Here is a 17351-nt window from a genome sequence, read left to right as displayed (position 1 = left end):
GACTGCTGTTACACTCAGTGGTACTATATAAATCCCATGCTGGAAAGGAAGGAAGGCATCCTCAGAACTACCAAACCTTCTTTCTTTCTTCTCCTGTGTCAGACTATCTATATCTGTATACACACAATTAAAGCATTCTCATTACTAGTGCTTTCATTTCCTAAGCCTGAGCCTGAGCAAATATATTCGTTGGTGGTGGTCAAATCACGGCGTGCGTAGCAGTTTGTTTGTGGACAACAAAATGGGATCAAAGTCTCTGACATTCAGGGTGACCAGACAAAAGCCTGAGCTGGTCCGTCCGGCGAAGTCCACTCCTCGGGAATGCAAGGTCCTCTCTGACATCGACGATCAAGAGGGTCTTCGCTTTCAAATCCCTGTCATCCAGTTTTACCGCAGCGATGATGGCAGGAGAGACCCCGTGAAGGTGATCAGGGAGGCTATTGTCAAGGCTCTGGTGTTCTACTACCCCTTCGCGGGGCGTCTCAGAGAATGCGCCGGGAGGAAGCTGGTGGTGGACTGCACGGGAGAGGGTGTTATGTTCATTGAAGCGGATGCAGAGGTGACGCTGGAGCAGTTTGGGGAAGAACTTCAGCCTCCATTCCCCTGCCTGGAGGAGCTCCTCTATGATGTTCCTGAGTCTGCAGGAGTCCTTCACTGTCCTTTACTGCTTATACAGGTACACAACCAAAACCAACTTTACTGTTTTTCCATCTCTCTCTCTCTCTCTTTTTTTTTTTGATTTGATTTGTCCTGAGGCTGGAGCTGTCTATTTCCTTCTTGGTTGTTTCTCCAAGGATTTAGGAAGTGAATTTAGAGTTGAATACTTGACACTGCTACGTAGTTCGTAATTCTTTGTCACTGCTACAGAAGGAACAAAAGAATGTTGGTTAGGAAATTGCACACCACAAACAATCCTATATGTCGCAGTCAATACCTTCGACTCTAAAGTGTTAAACGAGTGGGAAAAGCACATCATATATATGAGTGTGAAAATTAAGAAAAAATTAAGTTGTTTTTATTTAAATCGTATGGAGTTTTTTTTTTTGCAAACAAACAAAAATATAAAATAGAAGTTATTAGAAGTTACTAAATTTAAGTAGTTATCTGTAGTAAAATTTTACTCTTACGACAACAAAATTGAAAAAAATCAAAAGATTACAAAAAATTTTGTAATTTTTTCCTTTTGTGAGGATAAAATTGGAAACTAAAAGATGACACAAAATTTTAATTTTGATGTTGAATTTCCTTGTCATGCTTTACGAATGGGAAAGATTACCCCCCCCCCCCCCCAAAAAGAAAAAGGAAAAAAACGATGACGAGTCTAAGAGTTTGGATTGTGAGAAAAAAAAATTTTGAACATTTTTTTAGAATATTCGCTTGAAAAAATTTTTTTTTGGGTCTTTTTAGCTCCATTTCAATTAAGGCTCAAAAAATGGTTCCAAGAAGGTGGGTAGAGGTATGAACAGGAAAGGTATGCAATGGAACCTATACTTTTCAGGGTTCACTGTTCTGACATAAATGATTTTCTAAAGAAATAAAAAACATTAAATGTTTTAGTAGTATTTTTTTTAAAGAAATAAATGATTTTCTTTAAATGTTTGAAGGTAAAAAGAAATTTAAAAAAAAACATTAATCTTATATGGAATCAGAGCCATCCTTGAAAAAATCAAAAGGTCGTGACATGGTTCGCTGTCGCGGATCGCGGCCGCGTCGCGGTCTCGGTTATTCCACATCCGTCACGGCATATCGATTGAATATCAGGTGATACACACATTATAGTATATAAAAATTTTCAAAAAATCTGAAAAAATTACTAAAAATAGAAAATACCATTAAAAACACAAATATCAAATTAAATTTACTAAATACCTACTATATATTACCTAAAATTATCAAATTTGCCTTTTTCTAATTAATTTACCTAAAATCATTTTAACCAACATAATTGAGATACTTGAAAATAAATAAATTATATTTATGATCATTAAAATGTATCCAAATAATCACTATATATTTTCTAACTAAAATTTAGATAAGAGACTACTAATACAAATTAATCATATACTTAATAATATGTAAAAATTGTCAAAATGCATTACATAAATTTACAAATATTTAAATATCACATCTGAATACTAAATTAAAAAATTAAAATTGATAAGTTATTTTGAAAGAAGATGCGGACTTGAACTTGGGCCAAACTTGAAATTTAAGTGCTTCTAATTTTTCCTTCTATTTTTTTCCCTGTCTCTGGGTCTGGTACAAAAGCCCAGCTTCTCCACCAAATATGTGACAGTTGCCGCAACGTGGAATTAGAGAGTGAAACCTGGCAGTTCCCTTTCCCCTAAATCTTGTCATTGTGGCTGAAAAAGAAAACAAGAAAGCATGGGAAATTGGACAACATCCGAGTCGAATCCGAGAATTTGGCCGATATCTTTCTACATGGTTCTAACTCGGACAATATCGACTGATTCAGAGCGATTCACATCACATCGGATATGGTATAATCGGCGTTTTGGGTATCGGTATCGGAACGGTAGGGACTGTTCCGGTTATGACTCGGCCGAGTCGTCTCGGACTCGGCCGAGTTGGCGAACCATCGCGAGTGATATTGCTCCAAACCAAGCATAGCATTATTAGTTCAACATTCGCATGCTTTTGCTTGCTCAACAGTAAGAGGGAGAGGAAGAGGCTACCACCATTCATACCATTTGGTAATGAAAAAAGGATGATCGATCATTAGCTCTGGTGTCCTTTCTTCAGTATTGAGTGGGAATCCATCATGTTCCCTTCCCTGATTGTGGCCCAAATACAAATATGTGCAGCAGCATATATGTCTGAAATGTCTATATCACAAACCAGACCAGCAGCTGCCACTTTCTTATGTCTGAAATGCCATTTACTGTCTCTGAAATTCTCAACTTCAATGATGAATGCCCCGCCCCTCACATAGCACATACCACATAGCCTTTCTTGGTTCTATTCTCCACCACCAGAGCCACCAACTCAACTGTTTAGGCTGTGGTGGTGGGCTCTATATAGTTTTTGTTCTTACACTTGCAATTATGGAGTGCTAATAATGGTATGGTATTATTAGTGCATAATGCATATTATATACAACACTTGTATTTTTGTAGGTAACTCGTTTGAGATGCGGGGGTTTCATCTTCGCACTGCGCCTGAATCACGCCATGTCCGATGCTGCCGGACTAGTTCAGTTCATGAATGCGGTCGGCGAAATTGCACGGGGAGCTTCCGCCCCATCTGTACTGCCAGTATGGCAGAGAGAGCTCCTGAATGCTAGAGACCCGCCAAGGGTGACGTGCACCCATCACGAATACGATGAGGTAGCCGATACCAAAGGAACCATCATTCCCCTGGACGATATGGTCCACCGCTCCTTCTTCTTCGGCCCGGCGGAGGTATCAGCTTTGAGAAAATCCATCCCGCTCGACATCAGTCGCAAGTGTTCGACATTTGAGGTTTTGACGGCCTATCTCTGGCGTTGCCGGACCATCGCCCTCCAGCCCGAACCCAATGAGGAAGTCCGCGTGATCTGCGTCGTCAATGCTCGCTCCAAGTTCGATCCTCCCTTGCCACAAGGGTACTACGGCAATGGCTTTGCACTTCCGGTGGCCCTGACGACTGCCGGAGAGCTATGCAAGAGGCCTCTGGAATATGCGTTGGAGCTGGTGACCAAGGCCAAAGGTGATGTGACTGAAGACTACATGAAATCGGTGGCTGATTTAATGGTTATCAAAGGGAGGCCTCATTTCACCGTGGTGAGGACTTATCTCGTGTCGGATGTTACTCGGATTGGGTTCAATAAGGTGGATTTCGGTTGGGGAAAGCCAGCGTACGGAGGCCCGGCCAAGGGCGGGGTTGGTGCCATCCCCGGCGTGGTGAGCTTTTACATAACTGTCACGAACAAGAACGGGGAGAAAGGAATAGTGTTTCCTATTTGCCTGCCGGGCTTTGCGATGAACAGATTTGTGAGAGAGTTGGAGAAGTTGTTGAGCAACAACCATCATAGCATTATTGATCGCTCCATTTTTGTCAGATCAGCCCTGTGAACAACTTTCTTAATTTCATTCATTCCCCTGATCTCGTGTCCGCCTCCTATGTTTATATACTGTACTATTTCTCATGTCATTGGAATTCCTAGAAAGTTATGAGAATAATGCGAGGATCAATGCCTAATATATGTGTGTGTGTTATGAGAATAGTTTCTTAGAATCTTGACAGAAACTATTTCCTGAGAAAATTTTCTAGAATTATATGTGTAGTTTCTACCATTTGTGCTAGAGTGAGTAGCACAATCATTCTAGACTAGAGCTACTCACGAATCGAGCCGCTCGAGCTCGAGTCGAGCTCGAACTCAAAAATATTAAGTTAGTTGGCTCGCGAGCTCGATTATATATATATATATTTAATTTTTTTTAATAGTAAAATTACATATGTATATCCCTAATATTTTATTATTTTATTCATTTAAAAAAATAAAATAAATATTTTTTATTTTTTAAAAATAAAATAATAATTAATTTTTTATTTTTTAAAAATAAAATAATAATTAATTTTTTATTTTTTAAGCTCGACTCGAATTTGAGTCGAGCTCGAGATCGAGGTTGATATTTTGAACTCGTCGAATTCGAGTTCGAGTTCGAAATTCATAAAATTAATTAGAGACTCGGCTTGATTAGGCCAAAGTTCAAGTCGACTCAACTCGTTTACATGTGTTTAGACAATTGTTTAGACACAATTGTCTAAACTTTTAGACACTATTGTTTAGACTATTATTTAGACACAAGTTCAACTCTACTCAACTCGATTCAACTCGACACAATTGTTTAGACTATTGTGGACTCATGGACATGGGTTTCTCCGGCCCAAAGTTCACTTGGACTGGAAAAAGAATCAATGGAAAAATCATCCATGAAAGACTTGATAGAGCTTTTTGCAATCACTCGTGGTACATTCTTTATGATAACACCAATGTGTTGCATCTCCCTCGCACTAGATCTGATCACTACCCTATCCTGGTTAACCTCAAACCCCAACACTCTTGCCCTTCTCCAATAATCTTTAGACTTGAAAAATTCTGGCTTAAACACCCTTCTTTTGCCTCCCTGGTTGATCGAGTCTGGAATAACCCTAACAAACCCTTCCCTGATACCACTAAACAGTTTTCTGAGTTGGTGTCTTCTTGGAGTTCTGAGACCTTTGAGAACATTTTCAAGAAAATAAGGAAAATTCTCAACAGGCTAAAGGGAATTCAATCATCGCTTCAAAATCATCACTCAACCTTTCTGGACCAGCTGGAAATTTCTATTCAAGCTAAATATAATCATGTCATGAATCAAGAAAAAGATCTTTGGGCAATGAAATCTAGAATGGACTATCTCTGCTGGGACAACCTCAGTTCCAAATTCCTTCAAACCACCGCTGTGTGTAGGAGAAAAAAAAACAAAATCTCCTATCTTAAAGATGAACTTGGTAATTGGGTCACTGATCCTTCTCTTATGAAACACATCTTTAAATCCTACTTTGCCAATCTCTTCACCACAGACTTTACCTCAAATTACCTAGAACCTGAGCCTTTTCCCATACCCCTTGCAAACCAAAAGCTTGAGCCCCTAAGATCTCTTGCACTTAAGCCTATCCCTCAAGAAATAAAAAAAGTCCTCTTTGAACTTAAACCTTTCAAATCCCCGAGACCAGATGGTCTACACCCCTATTTCTTCAAAAATTTTGGGATAAAACCTCACCTTTCCTCGTTAAACTGATCTCTGATTGCTTTGAGCTCAAACCTTTCCCTCTTAGTGTCAATGATACTCTCCTCTGTCTTATCCCGAAAGTGGAACACCCAGAAACCCTGAAACATTTTAGACCCATAGGCTTAATTAACTCTGCCTATAAGGTACTAGCAAAAATCTTAGTCAACCGACTAAGACCTATCCTCTCTGATATCATCTCTCCGCTGCAAGCAAATTTCCTTCCTAACAAAAGCTGTTCAGACAATATTCTGCTTGTGCAAGAAGCTCTTTTTAGATTGAAAAAAAAAGTGAGAAAACTGGCCTTTGTGCAATCAAGCTCGACCTTAAAAAGGCCTTTGACAAATTGGAATTGGGTTTTATTAGGAAAGCCCTTTACCATTTCCAGCTCCCTCCTATTTTCATCAATCTTATCTTGCAATGCATCTCTTCTTCTAGGCTGGGCCTAATCATAAATGGCCAAATCACATAATTTTTTACCCTTTCTAGAGGTATTAGACAGGGAGATCCTATCTCCCATACCTTTTCATTCTCTGCATGGAGTACCTATCTCAAAAAATAGAACTCCTATGTGAAGAAAAGCTGTGGAAACCAATTAAATTTGGTAGACAGGGCCCTACCTTCTCCCACTGTTTTTATGCAGATGATGTAATTCTCTTCAGCACTGCTGAATCTTCCTCCATTCAGGCAGGAATCGAGCCCTTAAATGACTTTTGCCTCAAATCTAGACTTATCGTTAACTTTGAGAAATCAAAAGTCCTCTTCTCCCCCAATACCCCTTCTACACAAAAAAACACTCCTTTCTCAGATGCTCAACATCAACACCATTGAAGACCTTGTGATAGGTGCCGAACCTGTGCAATAATAATTACCTACTCAAGAAAATATAAATTTGTATATAGCAGTGAGTAGGGTCGAATCCACAGAGACTAGGTGTAATTCGTTTCTTTTCAAGTTTGGGACACGGCGGAGTTTTATCGAAATGAAACTAAAAACAATTAAGCAATTCAACCAAAAGTAAACGATTAACTAACATGAATATAGACAGGAATTAAATAAATAATAGACAAACTCTAGCCAAGGATACAACTACTCAGACACAGTCCATTCATCCGATTATTGATGCAAAGGAGGTTCACTTAATTTTATTAACAGGCTAGTTATAGTCACCGAGACGCTCTGACGACCAGTTTTTCCTTAATTTATTGATAATCAAGGTACGACCATTGATTACCCCTAATCAGGAAATACCCCTAGGTACGACCGTAGGAATTAATTTTTCAATTGCATTAAGAAATAGAAAAACCTAACCTCAATTAATAACACGCTACGAGGGTTATTTAAATCAGAATGCACGTTCCCCTAGTGTGTAGAAACGCTAGTTACCACTGATATTAATCGATTAAACAATTACGGATTTAATTGATTACTTTGGCAGGAGATTAATAAGTTACATTGAACATCGGGCCCTTGACATCCAATTAACCAAATAATCCCATGAAAATTCAAGTAGACAACGTGCAAATATTAACAAATTAAGGAACACATAAAAACTAATTCGATCTCACAGATGTTCGGGACTGCGTCGTCACGTTGATTCTTGACTAGATGGGAAGCTTAGTCACGCCTCATGAGAATATTTCCACGTGATTCCATTAATTTCAAAGGCATTTGCTTGTTCAAATAATCAAGAAGAAAAACTCCCCATTGTCTCCAGTCGAGAATACCCAAGAAAACTAAAAGGAACGAAGGAAAGTGAGTATGTGACTGTCCTTCCTCCAATTCCGCATAAAACAAAAATAAAACCACTACTTAATGTTCCTTCCTTTACGTTTCCTAGTTCTAGTAGTATTCCTAGTACAAGCCAACTACCTATTACCAGTTAACTACCAATCAGCAAAAGGAAAGGCCATCTGCTTGTGGTCCAATATAGAGCCCAATTTGTAGAGCTTTTAGAAACTTCCCACGTGTGGAGTATTTGTCTCAAGAAAGTCTCCTTTTAAGCACTTGTTGCTCCACTTCCTGTAATTAGGGCCAAATACCAAATAAAAATATATGTTAATAATTAAAACAATATTTGGCAAGGACAAAGAGGAAAATTAACCATAAAATTGCTAACAATTAACATCCTATCACCTTGGTGCTTATTTGGGTATCCCCCTCACCATCTCCAGGCTTTCGATGAGAAACTACTCTTTTATTCTTGACAAAGTCAAAAATAAACTTCAAGCCTGGAAATCCAAACTCTTGTCCCTAGCAGGCAGGAAAATTATTGCTCAACAATCCATCTTTGCTATCCCAGCTTATTACACTCAATGTCTTTCTCTACCACAAAAAATCTGTCATGAGATTGACAAAGAGTAGAGAAGATTCCTCTGGGGTTCTTCAGAAGATAAAGAAAAAATTCGTTTGGTTAGCTGAGATAATATCACCAAAGACAAGCACCTCGGGGGACTGGGACTCAAATAGACTGCCTTGCTTAACAAGGCTGCAAAAGTCAAACTCTGCTGGAATATCACCCACTACAAGAAAATTGGCTTTTTGTGACAATAAAAAATCATTATTGAAAGCCAAAAAGTCATCATTATATGGATATAGTGACGACTTTTTCCGTTGTCACGTGGTTATCACAGATTCTATATCACAAATGGGTCCAAGTGACAACCTTTTGAAAGTCGTCACAGAATCTTGTTATTCAATGACGAGGGGAAAGTCGTCACTAATAGATATCATTCTGTGATGGCTTTTCTTGTCACTGTTTTACCTATATTTTTGTCATAGATATAGCAAAAGTCGTCACAAATTTGAAGTTTACAGTGACGACCTAAGTTTGTCACTATCAATCTTAGTATTTAGTGACAAAAATAATAGTCACTTAGTGAACTTGCATTTTGTTTTGAAGAGTTGAAATTGACCATTACGAATATAACATTGTCATAGCAATTTCAACAAATTATAGTAGAACATTCAATTTGGCAAAAGGCAAAATTAATGTAGAATGAAGCTACAAATTCATATATATGGCCATAAACATTTGTAAATTCATCAAAATAGAAGTTAACCAGAAATATTGTGTCCCAAAACCCACATAATCAATTCAAGCACTAATGGCCAATATGTATCCTTCCCAAAAAATAGAGTAACTAAAGCAAAGATTGCACCACCAATGTCAGACTTCAACCATCTCTATCATCATATCCAACAGTCTCCTCGTGATCAATATCAAACTGGACTGCATTGAGAATAAAATATTATATGCATTAGAATAGACTTCAGCAAAAAAATATGCTATTACAACCTTACACAAGTTATCTAAGTACAAGAAACAGTTAACAAGTTGTGTATTATCTAAGTACAAGAAGTTAACAAGAAGTTTAGATTATAAGGACTAGAAACTGACAATGAATTGAGTTTCATACCATCTACATGCCATTTTAAATGATTCCCAAGCATTATATTGTGATATTGGATATCTTCTTTATTAAAAAACTTGTTCAAATCACATTATGAGAACATCTAACTTTTTGATTATCAAAGTAATTGACTTCGAGGCCTGGAACAGCAAGTACTTTTGTCAGTGGACAAGGTTAGATCATATTGGGTGAGTTTACGTTGCTCCATAGTTGAAGTGATTTTACTTGAGTTCTGTCCACAAACTCTTTGGTTGTCACAATGAAGTAATCTCAATTAGCCAATACGGCATAAATATCCACTTGTGAAAATACATAAGGAGTTTCTCAAAATAGAGGTAATTTTGGAAATTTACTGATTGTTGCTAAGTGTGGTTCCTAGCACAGATCCACAGATGTACTCTTAGTGCTAGCTATGGTCCATCCCAAATTCGATAATTAGAAGCAACTCCAATCTATTACTTACTCACACAACCATCTAACAATTACAGGACTTCTGACAGTCATCAAATAACTGATGTTTTACTTCATGTACTGGTCATATCACTTATACCAATATCACCAAATCCTTTAAGCAAACAAGAAAACAAAAACAGATAACCAGTATGATAACTGTTCTGAAGACAAATTTATAGTAACAAGGTCGGAATTTGTTTACCTGCTTGGATGAAACATCGTATTCATCTTCCCAACCAGTACAAGCCTTCTCTGATGAAGAAATCTTCCGGGACTTATCCTTTAACTCTCTGTACGTGGCATCTCCTTGGAAGATGAAAGAACCAACGAGGGAGCAAGAAGAGAGAAGAGATTTGCAGCAGATAATGAGAAATGTATATTGATCTAGAAGATTGCCAAAGAGAAAATCATTATTGTCACCTTAATGCCTCCCCAACAATAGGACGGAAGATTTATACAAACCAGAGGTAGAACTAAAACACAATAACAAGGCCGTCAAATCGAGTTTCACCATGTCATTTTGATGGAGGATGTAAGTAAAGAAAAAAAATAAAAGCCTTCAAAAATAACCATAATCAGATTCTGAATAAATAAAAAGGTACCAAGGACTACAACTGCACAGTGCTATATCAAAAAATAACAGACAAAACAAAGGGTTGGCCTTTTCCTAATCACACATGAAGTTTCCCCTAGATATAAGCGATCCCATGTGTATGCAATTCAAATAAAAGGAGCAATCTAGTAGGAACACCTCATGGTAACTACCACAAAAATTTATAACTTGTCCAAAAGCTTTAGTTATATAAAAAAAATCATCTACTTAACACCAAGTATAGCTGCAATCAAATTGATCTGAGCACTCTTTTGATGATTTTGACAATTTTATTTGCTCGATTTGAATCTGCCTTGGGCTTAAGTATGAACCCGAGTCAAATTTGTGATACATTCATAAGGTGAAGTTCAAATTTTAACTATATCTAACAAGCTAGGGGAAGGCTTGAAAGTTTCCAGCTTTTTTCCTTTTTTTGATGTCTACATTGTAAAGGACACACACTTACAAACCCAAACTTTCAACTGTAAGCTACACTAGCCTAAACTTAAAACAAAGACCTCTGATGTTGTCCATTTCCAATGAATTTTGATTCTTGGCTTGTTCAAACTTCAAGCTACAGAACACAAGCATCTCAAGGATTGTTTATTATTACTTAGGATTATTGCAGAGTAAAAAAATAGAAGATCTAAGGGCACTAGAATTTTTATCTCACCTTCTTTTTCCTTTCTTTCTTTTTTTCTTTCTTTTTTTTCTCATTGTTCTACATAAACAATCAGTGCATCCGGCCAAAAATTCCATCTCTTTGTTTCACTCCAATGCTCGCAGGCTAGAGCTCATTATAGTTGAACCTAAAAGCATAATTCCACCAAATACGAGCCTGGTTTAACTTCATATCTGAGCTTCAATACGTTAAAATCATCACGGAAAAAGTTGAGCAGATTTCCTTTAGGCTTTTCACCTAAGTGTGATTCTGTTTATACACTTAAAGATACTACAACAGTTTTTTGCAACTAAGTAGAAGCTAATTCGAGAAATGAAGAATCTGAGACAGATTAGCAAATTGATGACAATAGTCAGCGGATTATAGCCACAAATCATGACCAAAAATGCTACAGCTGATTGATAGTTTGAAGGCACCATATTTGCAACAAGAAATCAGAAGCATTGGTCAGCAGAGACAAAGGGAATGAAAAAGACTCTGCTATGATGAAACTAAACAAGAAAGGATTATCCAAAGAAAATGCAGTAATTAGGAGCCATCAAAGTTTCCATCTGAGCAAGCATTTAAGAGACATAATAGAGAATGTTAATAACTAGATAATTTGGAGCAAGATGATAAATACATTTTCAAGAGGTAGAAGTTCAAAGAAAGATGATTGCTGGTACTTACAGCATCCAACTTTCGCATCTCACAGCAATCGTTTTGTTTAGATTGTTGTTATTATTATTATGGAATGGTTATGCCTCTTCTGGGTTTCTTTCATTGACTTGGTCCATAGCTTATTTGAGAGACCATAATTTATGTTAAATGGAATTGCACATATGTGTATGATATAGTGATTGTTAAGTTATTATCCGTAAATAAATATCTTGCCTTGATTGACTCAATCTGAGAGAGCAACAAATATGACCAAAAACAATATGCCAAAAAGATCTTTCATGCCTAACTTGGTCCTTGAATATATAAGGTACCCTATTTTACGGAAGTTACAAGGACAAATGCCAGTTTTTAAGCAATTATACGGTGAGTGCATGATTGCAAGTTCCCTAGCCAAATCTGTAAAGCCTTCATTTAAAGAGAATTAGCTCCCTTCAGCAATCATAAAAGTACATTTGGCCACCCATAGGGACAACAGCAACTGAAATTTTCACAAGCAAAAACATTACAGCAATAGGGAAGGCAAACCCAAACAAGCAGCTAGTATACAACAAAAGAAGAATTGGTCAGAATGATAGTCAACTCAATATAAAATGCTTGAAACGTAATTGCCTCAAGACATCAAGTAACAACCAGTCACCTCTGAAAAGGAGCATGCCCGAACTATGTGTTTGCGCTCAAATGAATGCAATTCATCCCCACTTAATGCATCCCATAGTTTCCTGTAAAAAAAAGTTAGCATTTATAAACAGAAAATGTACGCTGCCAACCCTACAGCTCTCGACCACAATTCTAGAATATAAGGCATCACATAAGCATGTTGGATGCTGATGATTTTGTTCTGCTGTCAAAAAGGCTTTCATACAAATAATTATTCAATTGAAACTATTTGAGTCAGGAAAACGATTTAATCTAATTTCAGGAAAAAAAGAAGAAGCAATCATTAGCTAATGAGAACACATTAGATAAGATACTTGCGTCCCAAAAATCAAAGAGAAACAGAAACATCTACTTACACACTGAAATCAGCAGATGCAGATGCAGCACGTAGAGCAGGTTTATCCAAACAACAACTCCAAACTGCACCTTTATGCCCTTGAAAGGTTCCAATCCAATCACCAGTCTCTCCATTTCTCAACATTGTATTGGAATCTGACATGAAAATAAACTAGTAATTAACCACAGTCTATTCTCTTATACCCAATAACCTTTTAACTAAATACAATAACAACCATCTCTTGACAATATTGCTTTATACTTTCAGATAACAGGTTTTATAACAAAACCTCGCCATCCCTACTTCTGCATTATTTTTTTATTTTTTTGAAAAGGAGTTCTATACTGTACTATCAAAATCAAAATCAACATTCATTTTCATGAAAACCTAACAGTAGTTTTTGGTCAAGTGTCGAGTATTCAAATGTCAAATGACCAGGATAAATGTTTCTTGGTATACCACTAGGAACATGATAAAAAAGATACAAAGATAAATGTTCATAAGTAAATCTTGGAAGCCCTTGGTAAGTGTCTTGGCAAGTCACTTAATCATACCTGACCTAAAAAATATCATTTCATTTTACTGGTCACAAACCCATAGCAAGTTGAGAGGCCAAAATGCCACACCTCATTATCGTAGCTCAGTGAATCACACTTGCTTACGATATATATACTGCCCAATATGTAATAGAAAGTGACCTCCCCAACAAGTGAAAAAAAGTAATCAGACATCAAGAAAATTGATTGTGAGTAAGTATTTGGGGTCTGGAGATTACAAAAAGGAGCTTACACAGTCATTTAAACGTTACTTACACTCATGATAGCAACAGACTGGCTGTATATTTCATGGCTAGAAACAGTAGCTAGTTTCAAGTACGAATTGGTACAAATGACCGTGATATCATGGACCAAAAGGTTTAAATTAAAAAAATCTTAAAGGTAGTTATGAGAATTAGAACAAGTCGTGTAGGTGCAACTGAAGACAAAGGACTTGATAAATAGACAAATAAAAAGAGATGGCCAAAAAGGTTCTTTCTGGAAAGATTACTGTAACTTTTTACAATTAGCTGCAATTTCAAATTGGAATGGTGAACTCCCTGCTACATCTGCCTATAAGCTAACTTTGACATGAATACTGAGCAAGTGAAAGACAAACTGGACCTGGTTATGAAAATAACAGGACCTAACGATAAAGAGATCATAGCAATGGCAATTACTGCTAAAGCCCAACCTAAATCCCAACTCTACAAAATAAAGAAAACCAAAGAATTCAATTCGCCAAGGATTCGAGCAAGGATATTGAGACTGAAGTACATATCCTTTTAGAATGCCCAAAAGCCTAATGGTCAGACAAATTTGTTAGCTCAGGAAGCTGCAAATGAACAAGATATGCTCAATTTACAAGAATAGGTAAGTGTGAATATGAAGGAAAAGCTAGAGATTAGGTCGGTGCTATCCATTTCCTTTCTTTTAATTCTGGTAGCAATTAACTGGGAATGCTTTTGAATACTCATTTGCTTGGATAGTTGGACCATCAAACGTCAAAGCAGTAATCCATTCATTATATTTCTCCTAACCATTAACTAGCAGGGGAAACTAGACTGCTAAAGCGTACACACAAATATGATGAACTAGTAAACTTCGTATCAACAAACTAGATTGCTCAACTAATACCGGTAACTAGTGTTCAAATTCATATGTCTAAATAATTCTGGCAAAAGGAATTACCCTTGCTCGCACTGATAAGGAAGAACCCATCTGGAGTAATTGGGCTGTAAAACAAATCCACAACTGGACCAGAATGACCATGGCAAACAAGGGGAGCAGCACCCTTTTTCTTATCCATTACTTAACCGATCCAGCGAAAAAGAAAAAAAAATGAAAGAAAATTATAACTTTTGGGAGCAGCAATTATAAAAGTACATTTGGAAGTAGCAGACACATGGGATGAGAAAAAGTAAACTGCAAATTTTCATTTAAAACAACCGTTTATATCCAACTCCACAAAAGGATGAAAAGCAACAATCTTTCTTACTTTTACCAAAAAACCAAATCAAGACTGAAGCGTTCACCTCTTAAAAATAACTCAGATTTCAGATTTTATGAAAAGCCAAAATGGACCAGCTCGTTCATTATTCTTAGTTATAAGAAATAGCACTTCCAAAGAGACCTGACGAATTTGACCAAATTTTGCTAGAACCCAAGTCAAGATTCACAGCATTCTAGCCAAAAATCACTAACAAAGAATCAATTCATGAAAATCCAACAAATCTATAAGAACAGAACAGAAGGGATTCAAAACTTGTTGATGCTTAAATCAGAGACTAACAAGATTGAACCTAAAAACTAAATCTGACGAAACAGAGAAGGTGCAACTAGCCGTACCCACAAAAATATATACCATGCATTGCAAAATCAGACACATAATATTGAAATTACCTCAAACTATACCTTCAATCCCTAACTTCTCATTTTTCCCAAGCTTCAAGCTCTAAACTTTTCACCCAAATTTTCAAGCCCTAATTTTTTATTTCTTGCCACCAAACCAGTGTAACAGCTGAATTAGGTATGTTGGTGGTGCGAACTTGATAAAGTTGCCTAAATTGATGACAATGGCAAACTTCAGTTCATGATGGATTTGGTAGTGCGAGCTTGATACAGAGAAGTTCATCTTCGGGGAAGTGAGAAGGACAAAGAGAAAGGGAAAAAGTGTTTGAAATTTTGGCTAAGTGTTTTGGACATAGAGTGCATACTAGTGAAGCAAACGATGTCGTTTCCTCAAAATTCCTTTGTCCGCCATGCCTCTTGAATTTTTTGGTTTGCCGCTCTTTGTTTTGTACGTATAAATAACACACATTCTTCCTATATAGATGCAAGAAAATCACACTTTGTTTGTCCTTACTCCTACCTCTCTCTTTTTTCTTTTTCTCATCTTTATGTAATTAAGTTTTTCTATTATTTTGAATTTTATTTTTTTTACTCTCAAGTTATATTAATATAATAGAATATGACAATTTAGTGTGTTTGGGCAAAAATTTTTTAGCATTTTTAACTAATATAGGACTTTTCTAATTTATTATACAATAAAATAATTTACAAACTAAAAATGTTGTTAGAAATATGTTTATGATTTGAAAAAATAAACATTCTTTTATCACAATCTTTTTGGTACTCATTTTATGGTGTTATCAATTATGTATGACTTGCAGTCTAACAAACCAGACAACCAAATTTGTTGATCGAACAATCAAAATAGTTTGTATTCAGTTTTATTGTTAAATTCTACTATTGACTACCTCTATATTTTTATTATCATAATTATTTATTTTCCACCATGTTGCCATCAAGATAAATAGGAAATGTATGATTTTTTTTTATATTTATAACAAATTATTACTTAAGTTTGGAAAAATTATAAAATATGTATACATAGTTTATTAAGATACCTTATGTATTTTGCTAATAAAAAAGGGGCTAAATTGCAACACCATAGGGTGCCATAATACAATTAATAAAATTCATGTATTACATGTGGGGATACATTGCAAAAGTTAGAGTGCGATAGTTGACTTAATGAAATTGGTGAATTACATATGGGGTTAAATTGCAAAAGTTAGGGTGTAATGGTAGAATTAAAGAAATTGGTGTACTACATATGGAGCTAAATTGCAAAAGTTAAGGTGTCATAATAGAATTAATGGAATTTTTTTAATGAATCCATGATATTTTTAACTTGTATTAGCTAAGTTTGAAACAATTAAAAAAAAGGTATACATTTTTATTACAATACTTTCCTCATTTTGGCAATGATTAACACAGCCTAAAGTATAAAGCATCGGGTGCCATAATAGAACTAATGAAATTGATTTATCAATTTATCAATTGGGTGCCATAATAGAACTAATGCAAATATTTTATGTATCAATTTAATAATTTTATCAATTATGCACGAATTGTGGTCTGACAAGACCAAACAATCTGTTTAGTTGATCAAATAACCAAAATGGTTTACTAATACATGCATGAAACACTAAATCTATTTGATACAAGTACTGATTCATAAACCATAAACAATTTGATTATTGTAAATTGTAATACATAACAAACTCCAGTCATGCAATTGTCAAGATTTTTACTTAATTTCATATTAAGTTTTATTATTCGTTGCCATTATTTTCACACTATGTTAATCAATAATTTTCCATATGTTGTCAAGAGAACTAGATAATGAATTCATTATATTTTTTAACTTTGTAATACGGTATTCGATAAGTTTGGAATAATTAAAAAATAGGTATACATTTTTTTACAATACCTTCCTCATTTTACCAATGATAAATACAACCTAAAGTGTAAAGCATAGGGTGTCATAATAGAATTAATAAAATCGATTTATCAATACGAGGCTAAATTGCAAAAGATAAGGTGTCATGGTAGAATTAATGATATTAGTTTACCACATACGGTGCTAAAATATAAAAATTTGGGTGTCATAACATAATTAATTAAATTTATTTACAGCATATGGGCCATATAAAAAAAATTAGGGTGGCATGTAGGGCTAAAATGTAATAGTTAGGGTGTCATCTAATAGAATTAATAAAATTTATTTACAACATATGGGCCATATTGAAAAAATTAAGGTGGTATATGAGATTAAAATGTAAAAGTTAGGGTATCATAGTAGAATTAATAAAATTTATTTACAACATATGGGTCATACTGAAAAAATTAGGGTGACATAGTAGAATTAGTGAAAGTGAGTTAGGAATAAATACTTTGGA

The 17351-nt window shown here is 35.7% G+C and overlaps 2 protein-coding genes across 2 annotated transcripts; one reads left to right on the top strand and one right to left on the bottom strand.

Moving 5' to 3' along the window:
* The first annotated feature begins 92 nt into the window (after positions 1–92).
* Positions 93–4264, top strand: LOC113697351 (benzyl alcohol O-benzoyltransferase-like). The gene is made up of 2 exons (XM_027216940.2): positions 93–676; positions 3138–4264. The coding sequence occupies exons 1-2, from the start codon at positions 242–244 to the stop codon at positions 4071–4073; spliced, it is 1371 nt and encodes a 456-aa protein (XP_027072741.2). The 5' UTR covers positions 93–241; the 3' UTR covers positions 4074–4264.
* Positions 4265–8943: 4679 nt separating this feature from the next.
* On the bottom strand, positions 8944–14461 carry LOC113687899 (uncharacterized). Its single transcript, XM_027205431.2, has 6 exons — positions 14296–14461; positions 12588–12723; positions 12212–12293; positions 12025–12052; positions 9843–10024; positions 8944–9006 (listed from the first exon to the last, which is right to left on the bottom strand). Exons 1-6 carry the CDS (start codon positions 14411–14413, stop codon positions 8944–8946), a joined length of 609 nt encoding a protein of 202 aa, XP_027061232.2. The 5' UTR covers positions 14414–14461.
* Positions 14462–17351: the final 2890 nt, after the last annotated feature.

The sequence above is a fragment of the Coffea arabica genome, chromosome 1e, assembly GCF_036785885.1.
Source record: "Coffea arabica cultivar ET-39 chromosome 1e, Coffea Arabica ET-39 HiFi, whole genome shotgun sequence".
Classification (NCBI taxonomy): Eukaryota; Viridiplantae; Streptophyta; class Magnoliopsida; order Gentianales; family Rubiaceae; genus Coffea; species Coffea arabica.
This window is presented reverse-complemented; position numbering and strand designations above follow the sequence as displayed.